The 15553-nt window shown below is 34.6% G+C and overlaps 1 protein-coding gene across 2 annotated transcripts in view; it reads right to left on the bottom strand.

Moving 5' to 3' along the window:
* The window catches only part of CSMD1 (CUB and Sushi multiple domains 1), a 1077872-nt gene that overhangs the window by 336809 nt on the left and 725510 nt on the right, over nucleotides 1-15553 (bottom strand). For both annotated transcript variants that reach the window (XM_064650377.1, XM_064650376.1), the window contains exons 8-10: nucleotides 13708-13795; nucleotides 6505-6629; nucleotides 1051-1172 (exon numbers count right to left, since the gene is read on the bottom strand). In XM_064650377.1, the coding sequence (XP_064506447.1) occupies nucleotides 1051-1172; nucleotides 6505-6629; nucleotides 13708-13795 (335 nt within the window). The remainder of the gene's footprint in view (nucleotides 1-1050; nucleotides 1173-6504; nucleotides 6630-13707; nucleotides 13796-15553) is intronic.

The following is a 15553-nucleotide window of genomic DNA, read 5'->3' as shown; positions in this document are numbered from 1 at the left end:
TAAAATATAACAGTTCAGTTTGAAATCTAAAAAAACCTTTTTTTCAGAGAAGTCCCACTGTAGTAAAATCTTCCACAGTGTGATGGTTTTCTACTTTTGACTGTTTTTCCTGAATAGATAACTCTATTGAGGCACTGAATCTTCTTTAGAGAAAAAGTGAACTCAGTAGATTTTGCAAAGAAACAGTATTTACATCTCAACAATATGCTATGAAAGCATGCAGCAAATTGATCTTTTCTGCAGCTAAACATTTTCATTTATTTATGCTGAGATAAAGTTAAACCTTTTCCCCAACTACATTAAAGAAGTCAAGAATACAATCTTCCAAAAACCTGCACAGGAAACACGTTTTGTAATTATGAAAGTACATATAGATTGTACATCCTTCGACTTACTGTAACTCATTAATTCGTGCTTCACGACAGAAAAGTGAAATATAAGTGAAAAATCTTTTTAACTTTTTCCTCCCCCCCTAGACATAAGGGGTCTCTGCCATTTACTGATTTTACAAAAGCACAAGTGAAAATGCATCTCAGTACACTCCAGTGGAAAAATACTTAATTATGACCACTATCTTACACATAATTATTCATAGTTATGTATTTAGAATCATTACTGAGAAAGAGTGGATTGAAAAAAGAAATTCTGTAGGTAATAAAACACCTTACAAGGTCTATCAAAATAATTAGATGTATGTCTGGTTTTTATGTCAAGATTCAACAGCATCAAGATACAACTTGAAAAACTCACTATTACCTCATTTAGCAATGTGGGATTTTGACCATGATTTCATGTATTTCATTTAAAAATATATTTAAAACTTGGAAACTTTAAATCAGACCTACTACTCTGGGTGGAAATTTTCATACATATTATTTTTTTTTCCTAGTATCTAATGTATTTTTTTAACATCTCGACTCTGGTCATTTTTGTGTTTAAATGGACATATACATTTGTATGTGTTCATGGATTCGTGAAAATATATATTGAATATTTTTAAGGCACATCTAAATTCTACTGTTTGAATTGAGACAAAGAGAAAAAGCATACCTTTTCTGGATCAGTTGTTGTAATGACCCACACGCAGTGTGCATTGTCTTCATATTGAACTGGATAATTTGGTGATGTGATAATGCCACTTGGTCCACGTAAATTGGAACCGCATGTTCTAGCTAAAATGATAAACAGTAAATCAGACTGCTTTTGATTGGTGAACAACCAATCTGTTCTGTTTTAAATAAATATCACAAAATTGACACAATGTTATTAACAACTTGACACAAAAGTATTATTATGTTGATATATTTATAACAATCTGCAATTGAAGATGTTTGAGCCAGAAAAAAAATCCTGAAAAATGGCCTACAGAGGAAGGAAACTAGCACTTTTCAATTAATCAGCACAACATTTACATTACTCTGTTCTTACTTTATGCAAAATAAATTCTCAGAATTATCATATTAATATTCTGCTTAGAGAAAGATTTACCCTTTCCAAGTAGATGGAGGGAGCCTTTTACATATGAACATAAGAAGGTATGTGCTCTACTTCGTAATTTCTCCATGACTGGGAGAAAAGTATCATCATATTTATGTATCAGTATATTCTAAACTGATAACCTAAACCTGAACTTCTGTGGTGTCTTAGCTCTTTACACCATAAGAAATATAATTAGAAAGAAAAGAACATAAAATGGGTCTAGGCAGCAAGTAGTCTTGACTTTCGTGAAGTACAGATTCATTTGTGAAACCATTGTAATCCCTCTGTCACATTCAGCAAATCTGGATAGTCAACATTTTAAAAATACATTACTTTAGAAAGTAAGTTATTTTCCAAAAATTATTAGGAATAGATTTTGTAAAATATTCAAATTTCTCAAAATATTTCAGCATCTAAAAGTGTTTTAAAAATATTTAGAAATATTATTTGGAGTGGCATAAATGAACTCAAAATATCTTAAAATATCACTGTCAAGTTTTTGGTACTACAGCACTGTGGCAACATGCTAAAACTGAAAGTATAGATCATACCATTTCTAAGTACTTAGATACAAATCTCTGAATCTCACCATTTATCTGCATCATTTTCATTAACTTCTGATGTAATTTAGACTCTTTAATTACTTAAGTTTCAGTACAGGAAGAGGGAATCACTAGATTCTTCAAAACTTGTTCATTCTTTTTCTGAATATAGGACTAAAATGCACAACATATTTCTGGTACTTTGTAAAATTTTAGTCTTCATCTTTCTTTGTAGCTGTCTCCATTCTGAGGAATGAAATATGAACATTTTTTTACCTCACAAACTGCTGTGAGGAGCCCTGCTCTTCTCCACTGATAGAAGTATGACTGGTACAAAATAGGAAAAAAGGATAGTAGAGGAAAATGACTGTCAGATTATCTATCCTTTCATCACAATCTGCTACTGGCACTTGTTCCTTTGTTACTATGTTAGAGATTAGACTATGAGAACTCCATGTCTAGACTGATTCAACTAGGACTCAGTTTTCTATGAAAATGTCTTTGTATGCAGAGGGGTTGGAACTAGGTGATCTTTAAGGTCCCTTCCAACCCTAGCCATTCTAGGATTCTATCTTTATGATAAAAAATGTCTTAGTAGTCTTCCATGGATTTTACTTAAGTTTCAGACATATCACATGGAAATCTCATGCAACAATCTTAGTAGAAGACAAAAAAATCCCCTCATCCATGTAGGTAATTCTACCAAAACAGCACTAACAGTTATTAACAAGCTGCTTGTACTTAAAAAGTTAAAAAAAAACAAAAAACAAAAAACAAAAAACAAAACAAAAAAAAAAACCAAACAAAAAAAAAAAACCAAAAAACCCCCACAGTATCATAGAATCATTTGGGTTGGAAAAGGCCTCTAGGATTATCAAGTTTGAGTGTTACCCTTCCACTGTCAAGTCCACCACTAAACCATGTCCCTAAGTGTCACTAAAGAACTAATCACATTTAAGCATGCCACTGTATGCTGCCTACTACCAATACAGAAAGGTTGGCATATTGCTGGTATATCAAGAAAAAGATATTCTTTTAATTTCTAGAATAACAAGAGCAGATTCACAGGATCTGAAATAGAGGACATTTTCTACACTCTAGTAACTCGTAGAAGCACCATACCTCTAGAACTATAACTGGCAGACAATTAATATTTATTGATTTATTTTCAATTCCCCCTGCACAAGGTCTGCTAGAGCAGGAACTAATCCAGAGGTGCAACTTTGTAGCAATTAGCCTTTGAAAACACCTTATCCCTCCTCTAGCAAAGAAGAAGGCTGAAGCATCTCCCTTTAAGAGATATTTTTCAGTCAAGCTGTTACTCTTTCATCTTTCTCCTATTTAAACTTCAGGGGTAAGGAAAAAAACATGAGGGGGTAGGGGGAAGCCAAGCAAGAGCGACAATTGAAGCCCTGAGGTCTGTTTAGGAAATGGAGTTACTGTAAAACATAGCAAAAAAATATTAGATAGCCTTGTATATTGCTTACAGAAAACAAGAATGGATCGCTGTAAGGTTTTTGTATTGAATTCAATGAGTCTGGGAACATTTACATTAACATCATTCAGTTTCTGTGACAGTTTCTGGAGCTTCCCACCACTCCCTGACTGTGAGCCAGGTGGGGCGGTGGGGTGGACCCTGACCTGCACTGTCACCTTGGGCAGACCCCAGGGCAGAACCCCCGCTGTGCCCTTTCAAATAAAGTCATGAACTTGCCAACAATAAGATGGTTCCTGTGACTATTCATCAGCTTCATAAATTCTGAACTTTGTTAGTCACCATTCTGGGGTAAATACAAACATCAGCTTCTCCACTAAGTCTTGTACACTTAAAGCCATTAAGCCCACAGTAGTTGCTTAGAGTTTATCAGCTTTTCCAATTCAAACTGATGATCATTCAGAAAATACGATAAAACGTTATTTGTAATGTTTATTTTATTACTAAATAAAGAGTTCCATGAACACTGACATATTGAAGGTCAGTAAAGGAACTGGAAACAATACGGACTGAAAATAAAACTTGTGTCTTTCACTTCCCACCGTCCACAAACATGTACCATGTGAAATGTCATAATACTGACCAAGAATTATACACTGTTCAGCTGAAGCAATGCTAGTCTGTGTTCAGAAACAAACAAATCACTTACAGAGAGTGGCTGACTTAGCTCTCAGACTGTTGTGAAATTTTAGCTCCAATTTTGGAAATATGTTTGACAAAAGTAACTTGTTTTCCAACTGTGGTTTTATTAGAAGTATAGAACCAATTTATCCTATTTTTTTAGAAGTTTACTGAAGGGAGTAAAGCATAATAGAGATATTTGCAGATAATTAATTGAAAGATATAGCAAACACTAGTAATAATACACAGATAATTCAGCAGCAAAGAGTCCCTTTCTCCAGAGCATTACTTTTATAACTCGTGGATTACTTCAGCTCATTTCTGCAGTGTATTAGCAAACAAGAATAAATTCAAGAGATTCAAAAAAACACACTGAACAGGAGTGAACTGTGGAGCTGCATGGACACATTATTTTGCAGTACTATGAAACCAAGTACTGAGAGGGTCTACTTAGATTTTTCATTTAAATTGACTGAGCTATGGAGACACTGAGTTCAAGAGACAACAATAACAACTACTTTGCTGCTCTGGAAAGATTAAGGGGTATGACTTTTGTTTAGTTCTTTTTAACTGTTTTTTAGATTGTCTAGTCCTTACATGGATGTGCCTATGTAATATAAGTAATGTACAGCTTGTAATAATTTACCCAAGAGCTGCCTTTATAGAATTTTTTATTAGGTCTGGCTGAAACGGAGTTACCTTTTTTCACAGTAACTGGTATGGTGCTGTGGTTTAGATTTGTAACTAGAATTGTGTTGATAACACAGCAGTGTTTTGGCTACGCTGAGCAGTGCTTGCACAGTATCAAAGCCTTCAGCAAGGAGGCTGGGAGAGCAGAAGAAGTTCGGAGGAACACTGCTGGAACAGTGGACACCAACCAAAAAGAGTGACATCCTATACCATATGACAACAAATTCTACATAAAAACCCAGGGAATTGTGCCTGACTTTCCAGGAAATGGTTAAATATCTGCCAACTAGTTGGAAGTAGTGAATAAAATTCTTGTTTTTCTCTGATTGCATGCACAGTTGTGATACATTTATTGAACTGTCTTGATGTCCACCCACAAGTTTTCAGCTCTTGCTCTGCCAGATCTTTTCCCCATCCCTGGGGATGGATGAGTGTTTAGCTGTTGGGTAGGGCCAATCCACTACAACTGTTTACAGTCTTTAATGAATAAAGCATCATTTACAAATATATCACATATGTGATTATATAATTGAAAAAAATCCACTCTGGTAACATGAGAAAAAACTCAAAGTGGTATTATGAAACTAGTAGGCAATGAAAACATTTTTAAGTATATGAGTTTTACATAAGTGAGATTATGCTTTAGCTCATTCTTGAGCAAGCAAAAGTTTAAGTCCAGATGTCACAAATCCTTCCCTCCACAGTGTCTCAAACAAATAACATTTGCTGCCCTGGTAACTGGCATTCAGTGTAAGATTTTGTGAGTACCAGAAGTATCTCTTTGATCTACCTCAAAATGACAATAAAAGTATCTCAAACAGTTTGTATGATTTCTTTTTCTTTTCTTTTTTTTTTTCCCCTCACCAAATGATGGTGGTGTTTTTCCTTGTTTTTCAAAGTTTGTCCTAGCTAGGTTGTCTGGCTCTGGGAGAAGGTCAGGCAACCACATTTCAAGGGTCAGGGCTGTCACTGACATGTACAATCCAAATGTGTAACCCGAATCAATTTTTCTACTGAGATAAAAAGAAAAGTTCTGTACAAAGGTGCATTCTTTATTTTTTCCTATATACCTTGGTGCTGGTGTACTTTGGCAGCATTTATGTATTTTTCAGTGTTTTTATTACAGGCAGTAATGGAAAAACATGCAAACAAACAAAAAGCTACCTCTCCTGCCCTTCCTTAAAAGTAGGTCTCATTCATTGGTCTAGACCACAATGGGAAAACATTTAGAAGTTAAAAGGTTAGCTCATTTGTAAAGCTGAGCAAAACAGATGAATGAGAAAGGAATTTACTGAAAAATGAGGACTAAGTAAATATCTGGGACTGACAGGAACAAAATGTGATTTTGAGGAGTTCCTATTTAGGAATTTATTAGAAAATGTCAATATAAACCTAACTAGTTCTAGTTAAAATAAGTCTAACATGACAAAAAAAAAGATTAAGTGAAATTAAAACTATTTAAAGGAAATTACCTCCCTAAACTGATACTCTTTTCTACAACTTTGATTGTAGGCTTAAAGCTACATAAAGGTTTTTGTATATATGTAAGCATATATACACATAAGATATAATTCCCTTTTATTTGTTTTGTTTTGAGTATTGTTTTATTGCATATTTAATCAGAAATTATAATTACCCATCCAAACTTCAGGAAAAATTCCAAAGAATAACACTTACCTCTGCAAATTGGCCTGTGGTCACTCCAGGCAGCCAGTGTATCTGTCACTCTCTGACAAGTGATGCTCTTAGAACCTTGCAGCACATAATTATCCTCACAGGAAAACTGTACACTTGCACCCACCCTAGGAAACAAATGGGAGGAAGAAGGAAGGAATTAAAATATATTTTAAATATCAACATCCTCAAATAAATGTGAATGTCACCAAATGACAATATTTCAAGATCCAAACAAAGAAATTAAGGTGCAAAATTCTGCTATATCAACATTATATTCATAAAAACCAACTTATACTCTAGGGAATGAGTCTATTATTTGGTTTGCTCACCTTTTAAGGAAGTAAGGCCAGGAATATGAAACAATTGTGATGTTAAGTTTGATCATTTAAAGTATGAGTTCAATGAATGCATAAGGATATATATTTTTTAAGAAAATATATAATGACAATTCTTTCAGGTAACAGAATTACTTCATGAGTAATTCCAACCTCTCTATTTTCTGAAGTGAGAGAATAAGCAGTTAGATAAAGTAATTTGTTAACATGCAACCAGGAAATACTAATTTCAGTCAATGATAATAATTTATTAAATATTCTTGACCTTGTTGAATTTTCCTGTTAAAAATGATAACTTTGTTTTAGGACTGAAAATTGACTGTTACACTTGTAACATTGAAATCTGTCCCTTTGGAATGATTTATGCTGACCAATCTTTATGAAGAATTAAAAAAAATGTATACAGTTACTGTCTATAGCAAAGAGAGATTTCCTAAACAGTATTTACATGTCTGCTTCCATTTATTATTTGTGCCACTCTATGTTCCCCATCACAAACAACTGGTTCTGTTGTTGGTTTTCATGTACTTTTAAAATCTGTATTTGATAATCCCATGTTGCAAACTAAGTGACCTCGATAAAGCAGATTTCTCAGTTTAGAGTCCTAAACACCAGGGGATTTCTAGATGGCAATCAAAAAGCTCAGTGGTTATAACTGTACTGTGGAGAACTGCAAATAATCTCATTCACTATCATCCATCTCGTTCCTACCCTTCAAGGACAAGAATTTTCTTAGTTTCTCAGAGGATGTCACAAACACTAACTCTATTGTTTATCAATATTATGTTCTTTTAGTTCTGTCGTGAAACTATTAGGATTTTTTGTTGGTTTTGTTAATTTTAAAATTTGAGTATGATGTTCTGAATCTAGGACAGCTTCAAAAACTACTTAGAAGTTTGTTCTTGAGCTGCTAAACATGAAAACTCAGAAGGGCAGGGAAAATATTGGCCCTTTCCTTCTGTAATTAATGAAAAATGCATTAAATCCTTGAAGACTAATATAATTTTATAAAATTGCATTTGTTTTATATTTGTCATAACTTATATCCTTCAGAACATTCTTAGAATGATCAGAAAAATAGACCAAGCATGATTCCAAATAAATACATCAAATTAATAAACAATTACTTTCTCTTTTTTGTAAAGAAAATAATAATATTAATTACTCTGACATTTTAATGCCATAAACACATATCTTCTAAATGCATTGTCTTATATTTTCTAAAATGATGAGCTCTGAATTTTTTTTGCTAAGGAAACAGAAAACAAGCAGTTACCCAGTTGTAATAAATGCAAATTGAGAACTGAAGTACTTAAAAATCATATTGGATAAAGACTTTCCCAAAAGTGTAATGATGCATGAGCCAACATGAAAACTTCAACATTTCCCTGAAGTTTGCTACTATCAAGGCTTCGAAGGACAATTAAAAAACTCTGCATACACAAAAAATTAGAGTGAAACAAAATGCACAATTACTGGATGTCTGCAACAGCAATTTATAATTTAAAATACCCAATTATTCTCCCCAAGAAATAGAGAAGGGAAAAAAACCTAAATAAAACCCCAAAATGAACAAGAGGAATAAAAATATTTTTAAGTTTGATGCAGTAAGTGAAGGTTTTCATATTTTGACTGGGTTTTGATCATTACAGACATACTTTTAAAATTCTATTTAATGTATACACAAAACATTACACACTAATCTAATCTATACACCTATGATGATCCAATTTGTTTCAATGTTATCCTACACAGTATGTATTTCAGGTTTTGGGTTGATTTTTTTTCCCCCCAAAGTTCTAGAAATAGCTTGGATCTAAGGGTCTAAGGACAATTAATGTCAATGTCATATATTCTATATGGTGGGCATAATCTTCTGAAATGTTCGAACACAAACTAAGGAACACAAAAGAAATATACTGAATAAAACATAATAAAAACAAACAAGAAACATAGCAAAAACCATCACAGTAAAGAACAAGATAATAACATAAGTACTCAAAAGCTCCTTACATATCTAAGTAACCATTGTAGGAGATGGGATGCACCTGGAACACACAAACTACCATATAACTCCTAAACACCATCCAGATTGCTGAGTCTCTTCATTGATTATGATTGACATTTTCTCATTTAAAAAGTGGACATGTTTTTAAAGCTGTCTTTTATTTTGTTTGATCTATGATTTCAAATAAAATTATTGCTTCATTTAATATCCACTTGTTAAAAATTAATGTTTTTAATTGAGTTGGTTTAGTTTGGTTTTGGTTATTTTTTTTTACATCTCTACCTCCCTAGTCATTGTGCAAATCTGTGGGCACTGGAAATATTGTGCTTTGTTTTGATATTTCTCTATGTAAACTTTTCAACATGCGGAAGAGATTTGTTTCCTCCTTTTTCTTTTTCAATTTTAAATTTGAACTCTATCAAAGTAATATTTGAAGGTTTATAAAAACAGCTAGAATTTGACTGAAAGAAGCCATTTTACAAAATAAAATACTAACATAAAACAATACTAAGATAAAAAAGTTAATTTAATTTTCAAAAACTGTTTTGAAAATTTAAAAGCTATTTGTGTTACAAGTGTTGGTAAAAATGTGGAAAATTATTCCATTCTCACCTCAGAACACATACCATACAATATTTAAGGACAGATGAAACAGTATTGTTTATATATATTTTAGATTTCATTTAGGCAATCTGTTTAAACAAACTGTTTTGAGGTCTCATGTAAAAACAAAATGTGATATTGACCCCAAAATTGTATTGATTATGTTCTCATTAATCTAGCAAAGTCAGACTTGCCATTTGTCCCTCAAAATGAATCCAAATATCCACTGTGTTGTTTTAAAATCACTGAAAAATCTCCTTCCTACTTCCTGAAGTGAACACAGTAAAAGCGTGGCAGGAGGACAGAATGAAAAGGTTAAGATTTCAATACCTTTTTGTTTGCTTTATGATATTAGAATGAATGCCATTATTATGCTGAAAATGATGAAACCCTTTTCAAAGAACTTGTCATCACAGAATCAGTTGGGTCTCAGGCTGTCTTGAAAATAAACCCTCTGCCTTTCCATCAGTCCCACTCATAACATATCTTTCAGTAGACAGGAAAAGATTTTGAATAATGTGCATTTTCACATGTTTTAGTTCAGATTAATATTCACAGTTGTCATTCTGCTGACAAGAACAATAGCTCCTTCTGGTGTTTATACTTGCCTCTTAGAAAAGAAAAAAAAACATTGCCTTTCTTTACTCTCCAGAGTATTTTCATTACATTGGAGAAATGAAAGAAAGAGTAAATATTATGTCCCTTCTCCTATGGAAGAACTTGATTTGTCATTTCAGAGAAACAAAAACTAAATTCCAGCCAAATTCTTTATTTAAATGTCCAACCAGATTTCAATAGATAACACCAAGATAACTAAGATAAATTTTAAATAGATATTATCAAATTTTAAAGTACATGAAAAACAGTTGCTGTTGCATAATCAGTCTTCAGAATAATAAATAAGATTTAGGAGGAAAACAAAACTATATTGTTTCTCTCAAATAATATTCAGAATTTGGAGGCCCAAAACATGAACATAATTAATGTGATCAAAGTATATAATATGTTTTATTTATCTTATCTTATATGATATTTCTTGAACACCTTATACATCCATTTATCTTCATGAACAGTAAGATACACGGTGAAATGAAAATATTATCAGAGGTCGGATAGGGTAAAGGATGGAGGGAAATAGCCTTGCACTGTTGATTGAGTGAGCATTGCTCATAAGTAAGCTCCAGACATTTAAAATACTTTTAACCCACACTCATTCCTAAGAGACTGTGTTCAAAATATACTCATCTATGTTTTGTAAGGTTCTTTGACATTAGATTCCCTTGGATATCCTATAATATACTTTGAGCTTTAAGGTTCTTTTGGGCTTTCCCTCTTGGTGTATTTATGCATTGCTGGGAAATTTGTTGTTGAGCTCTCTCACATAGAGGTTTACATGCTTTGGATCTTTGAACCTGTTTCCCTAAAATTATTCTAGTTCCCTTTCTCTTTCGAATTACAGACTACAGTCTAGAGGGGAAGAGATTAAATTCTCCCTCTAACACTCTTCAAGCTTTAAGGTTTTCAAGCAGAGACTGCTGTTGTTTCTTAACAGCTGTTTATATGCCCCTGACTTGGACCATAACTACATGAGATCTCTTTGGCCAACAGTGTATCATGAACATATAGAAACTGCACAACATTTATAGATTCACAGAATAAATTAGATTGGAAGACAATGTCATCTAGTCCAATGCCCCATTCCAATCAAGCCCAGTTAAAACAGAGGGTTCAGAGCCCTGTTCAGCTGAGTTCTGAATGCTTCGCTGGATGGAGACTCTACAAATTCTTTTGTAAACTTCAATGTTTGATGATCCTTTTAATCCTGAATGTAGTAGTAATTTACCATGTCCCACCATTGCCTCTAGTCCTGTCACTGTTCACCTTTCAGAAGAGTCTGGCTTTCTTTTCTCTACACCCTCCTGTTTAGTAGCTGTTGATGCCTGCTTGGCTGGTGCTAAAAAAATCTCCAGAGCAGTTAATTAGGGGTGAGATAAGGAAAGGGTTTATTGTGCCAAGGCAAAAGATGTTACAAGAGGCGTGCCGCTGTGCCTGAGATGTTACATTTTATAATACCATCCATCCAATCCCAGATGTGTCCACCCTGTGGCCTTTACTCTGGACCGCCCCGGGTCCACCCCCTGAGAAATGAGTCTGGGGGTTTTTACTTCATCATCTTCACCATCTTTAGAGCACAAAGGGTACATAGTCACCTAATTCTTGACCATGTTCTGTGGCTTAGGCCAAGATACAAGCATTTTCCAAACAGTCTGGGCCTTGCCTTAACAAAAGACTAAACATTTCTACTGGATTCGGGGGTAGGAGTGATATGGGGTGCATAGAATGGGGTAAGAGGGTTAAGGAATGTGTAAACTATTTGTACTACAGGGAAAGGGAGTGGGGGATGCTGCTTTTAAAATCTACTTTTACTACTTATAAAACTTATAAGGCTTACGAAAATTAGAAAAACAAAAAACCATTAGGGGCTTAAGGCATCACTGTAGACAGCAACAAAGTCCTTCAGATTCTCTAAGGCTAAGCAAACCCAGAACTTATATGTCAAGACTCTTATATGTCAAGTGCTCAGGCTCCCTCATCACCCCAATCTGCTGAATTTAATCTGGAATCTTGAGATAATGGTGTGAAGAAATGCCCTTCAAGTTTGAATTCATTCATTCTTCCACTAAACATTTTGGCTTAACTCTTTCCATAGATCCTTTTCTCTCTCAGCTGACAACAAAGTGATTTTAGATGCTGCTCTTAATTCTTTCAACTAAGTATTTGATTTGGAGGAATTCAGAGGAGGTATGTTCTGCATCGTTTTCGGTTTCATGAGGAGAGATTTAAGCAGAGGAGGGAAATTGAGGCATTCCTGCACTAATAGTAAAGTCAAATACTCTCCAAAATAACAGTGGAAGAATAGAGGAATTCCTTGGATGTATACACACAGGCATTTTAATACGTATTGAGAAAGTTATATTTTAGCATCCCATTTTTATCTAGTCTTCTACTGACTGATGTTTCTTTTTTCAATACATGAAGTATTAATACAAAAACTCCATTTGCTTTCCTAAAATATCTGCCCTTTGGGCAGGAAATACATACTATACTTTTGTATCACATAATTTCATTTGTAGCATCTGTACCTGACAAGTTGAATCAGAATACATAGAAAAGGACAATAGTAAACATCTTCTGGACAGCTCGTATCTCTAGTCTATGCATTGAAAGCTTATTTCACTTCATTATTTTTTAAAACACATTAAACTTCTGCTCTGTCGCTAAAGAAACCATGACTTTGCATATAACTGAATCTCTTACTGTTGGAGTTCTTTATGATTTCTCAGACTCCTGTGAGGATAGAGAAAAATCCAAAAAGAGTATGTCAGTCAGAAATAGAATAGATTTTTAACTTATTTTTCCTGTCTGTTACAACCTAGCTCGTAAGAGCCATGATTCAGGAAACAGGTTGGAATAATTTGCTTTATGGAGTTTCAGAGAACTTTGCACAATTCCTTCTAATTCCTATGAATTGTTCCTTTCCATTTACTCTTAGGTCTGACTGTCCACTCCCTGATGAGCAATTCATAAATCTCTGCATGAGCTGGTGGCTCCCATTTCCTTCCTTTGACCCTCTTCTCTGCTGCACCTTGAAGTCTCTACCTTTTTTCCTCAATAGGGTAGGAGCAAACTTCCTTCTTTCTCCATAGGGGTCCATTTGACATTGTCTTTTTTTTTTTTTTTTTTTTGTGTGTGTTTTTTTGTTTGTTTTGTTTTTTTTTGTTGGTTTGTTTTGGTTTGGTTTTTGTTTTTTTTTGGTTTTTTTTGTTTGTTTGTTTGTTTTTGTTTTTTGTTTTTTTGTTGTTTTTTTAATATATAATAAAAGTTTTAAAAAAAAAAACCAAGGAGACAGAGTTCATCACACACTGAATTTGTCATGTTCCCCAAGTTTTTTAACAGTTTTTACTTAGTCAGAAAACAGATAATACTCTCTGCTTCTTCTTCTATGTTGTCCAGAGAGTTCTGCTTTTTCTATATAGATGAGATTATTATGTTCTAAAATTCCTATTTAAAATGCATTGATTTTAAAAAAGAAACACGCAAAAGCAATTCAAGATATGTAATGGACTGGAGCTATTTTGACAAAGAATCAATAAATTTTAAATTAGGGAAATTATACATATCTGTAGTTACATGATCTGTATACATGTAACAGGAAATACCTTTCTTTTGGTTGTATAGAAAACTAAATGTGCCTACCTGAAGTCAGAGCCTACCCTTTTCCCATTTTCAGGAATTCCAGGATCAGGACATGTGTCAGATGCAACAGCATCCCCACCCTGGGTCACTGCAAAGCAAAGGAAAAAGCATGTTTAGACATGCAACTGTAAAGATGACTATTCACTTTTCCCATACATAAACTTCAACATCCAGAATTCAACCATATTTTACCATTTTCTCTTGAACCAATTTAAATTATTACCAAAAAGAAGCCTCAAAGAACTGATTTATTTGGTGTATGGTTTATTTTTTTTTGGTGATGATAAAAATCTCCCATATTTTGCTTCTGTGGGACACAAAGTGATTGACTTCCCATGGTCAGTCACCTTTTTAAGGATATATCAGGTTCCACAGTTTTCCCTATACAGGAAAAGCAACATTTCATGAATTCATCTTCTGAAATACTCAAAAGACACCATTGTAAGGTTAAGATAGTATAAGAAAAAATATAACAAATTGTCATGGCTTGAGACCCTCAAAAATCCAATTTCTAAGCCCCCCACATCAATGTGAGAGGGGTTTTCAGACATAACACATCTACTAGCATGAGAAAATTATATCAAAATTTATTACTAACACAATAAATACTATAATATATTTATATACAACAATTCTAACTATCTCTCCTATGGTAAAGCAATATATTTACATAGATCAAATCCCTCCTTTCCCTCCAATAAAAGTTCAAAGGAAAGAAGAAAAGATCTTTTCCACTTTCAGGGCAGCAGTGTCTCTCCTCTTCAAGGCAGCAGTCGTAGCTGGATTTGTCGTAGCTGGAAAATCTCTCTCTCTCTCTCTCCATTACAACACAGGGGTTTTTTCTCACCCCTCTCAGCCCTTCAGCTCCAACCGAAGGTCTCTCCCATGGGCTGCCAAAAGCAGGGACAAAGCTTGCTTCACTACGGTCATATCACGAACTGCAAGGCATTTCGTGAAAGTCCCTTCCTCGAGGAGCCAATTTCCCTCGAGTCTGAACGGTTTAGGGCTCTCAGTTCAGTTTTGCCCCAAGCGTTCTAACAGAGCTCCTTTCCTCTGTCTCAGTTGCCAATGTGGCGGGGGGGAAAAGAGGCCGTTTCCCCTGCATTCCCTCCTGGTCCAGCTCACAGGACGTCTCCGAGCTTTCAGCTCCTCTCTCTTTCTCTAGTTGCTGCTGCATTTTAGGACTCCAAATATACAGAAATATACAGAATTGTGCAAGTTTAGGGCTGGCTTCCCACCAAGTCTCCGAAACTTGACAACAAAGGCCTGCTTCCCAGAGAGGGAAGAAAAAAACCGAACCAAGTAGCCAAAGTTATAGCAAAAATATATATATTTTACATATAAAACAGATATATATTGTGAGAATATTATATACCTATAACCCCGGAAACCCTAAATAGCTTCCTAAGGGAAGAGGGGAAGGGAGAAGGGAAAAGGACAAAATAGGACGAAAAGGGACAAAAACAAAACCAGTCTACACAATCTAAAAACCCGGTAACCAGCAAACTGAAGAACTGGCCAAATCTCACCACTTCCCTTGAGAGAAGCGGGATGGCTGGACACGGCCCAGCGCTCTCCCCTCACACGTGGCAGATAACAGCAGTCGCTGTAGGTCTCAGCTCCAGATAAGCCAGACCGAGACAGGGACCCACCGTTCTCGAACCTCGCCGGAAAGGAAGAGAGCGAGGTCCCTCCTGCTGGCTTTATTTATACCTCAAGTTACATAAAGGAATAGTATGGAATACTTCCATGGTCACCTTCCTAGTTCCTTCCTGGTTACAAGCTGGTCTCCAGGAAGGCCTAGAGTGAAACCATCACAAGAATATACAGAAAACCCAAATACACA

Source organism: Pseudopipra pipra, chromosome 3, assembly GCF_036250125.1.
Source record: "Pseudopipra pipra isolate bDixPip1 chromosome 3, bDixPip1.hap1, whole genome shotgun sequence".
Classification (NCBI taxonomy): Eukaryota; Metazoa; Chordata; class Aves; order Passeriformes; family Pipridae; genus Pseudopipra; species Pseudopipra pipra.
This window is presented reverse-complemented; position numbering and strand designations above follow the sequence as displayed.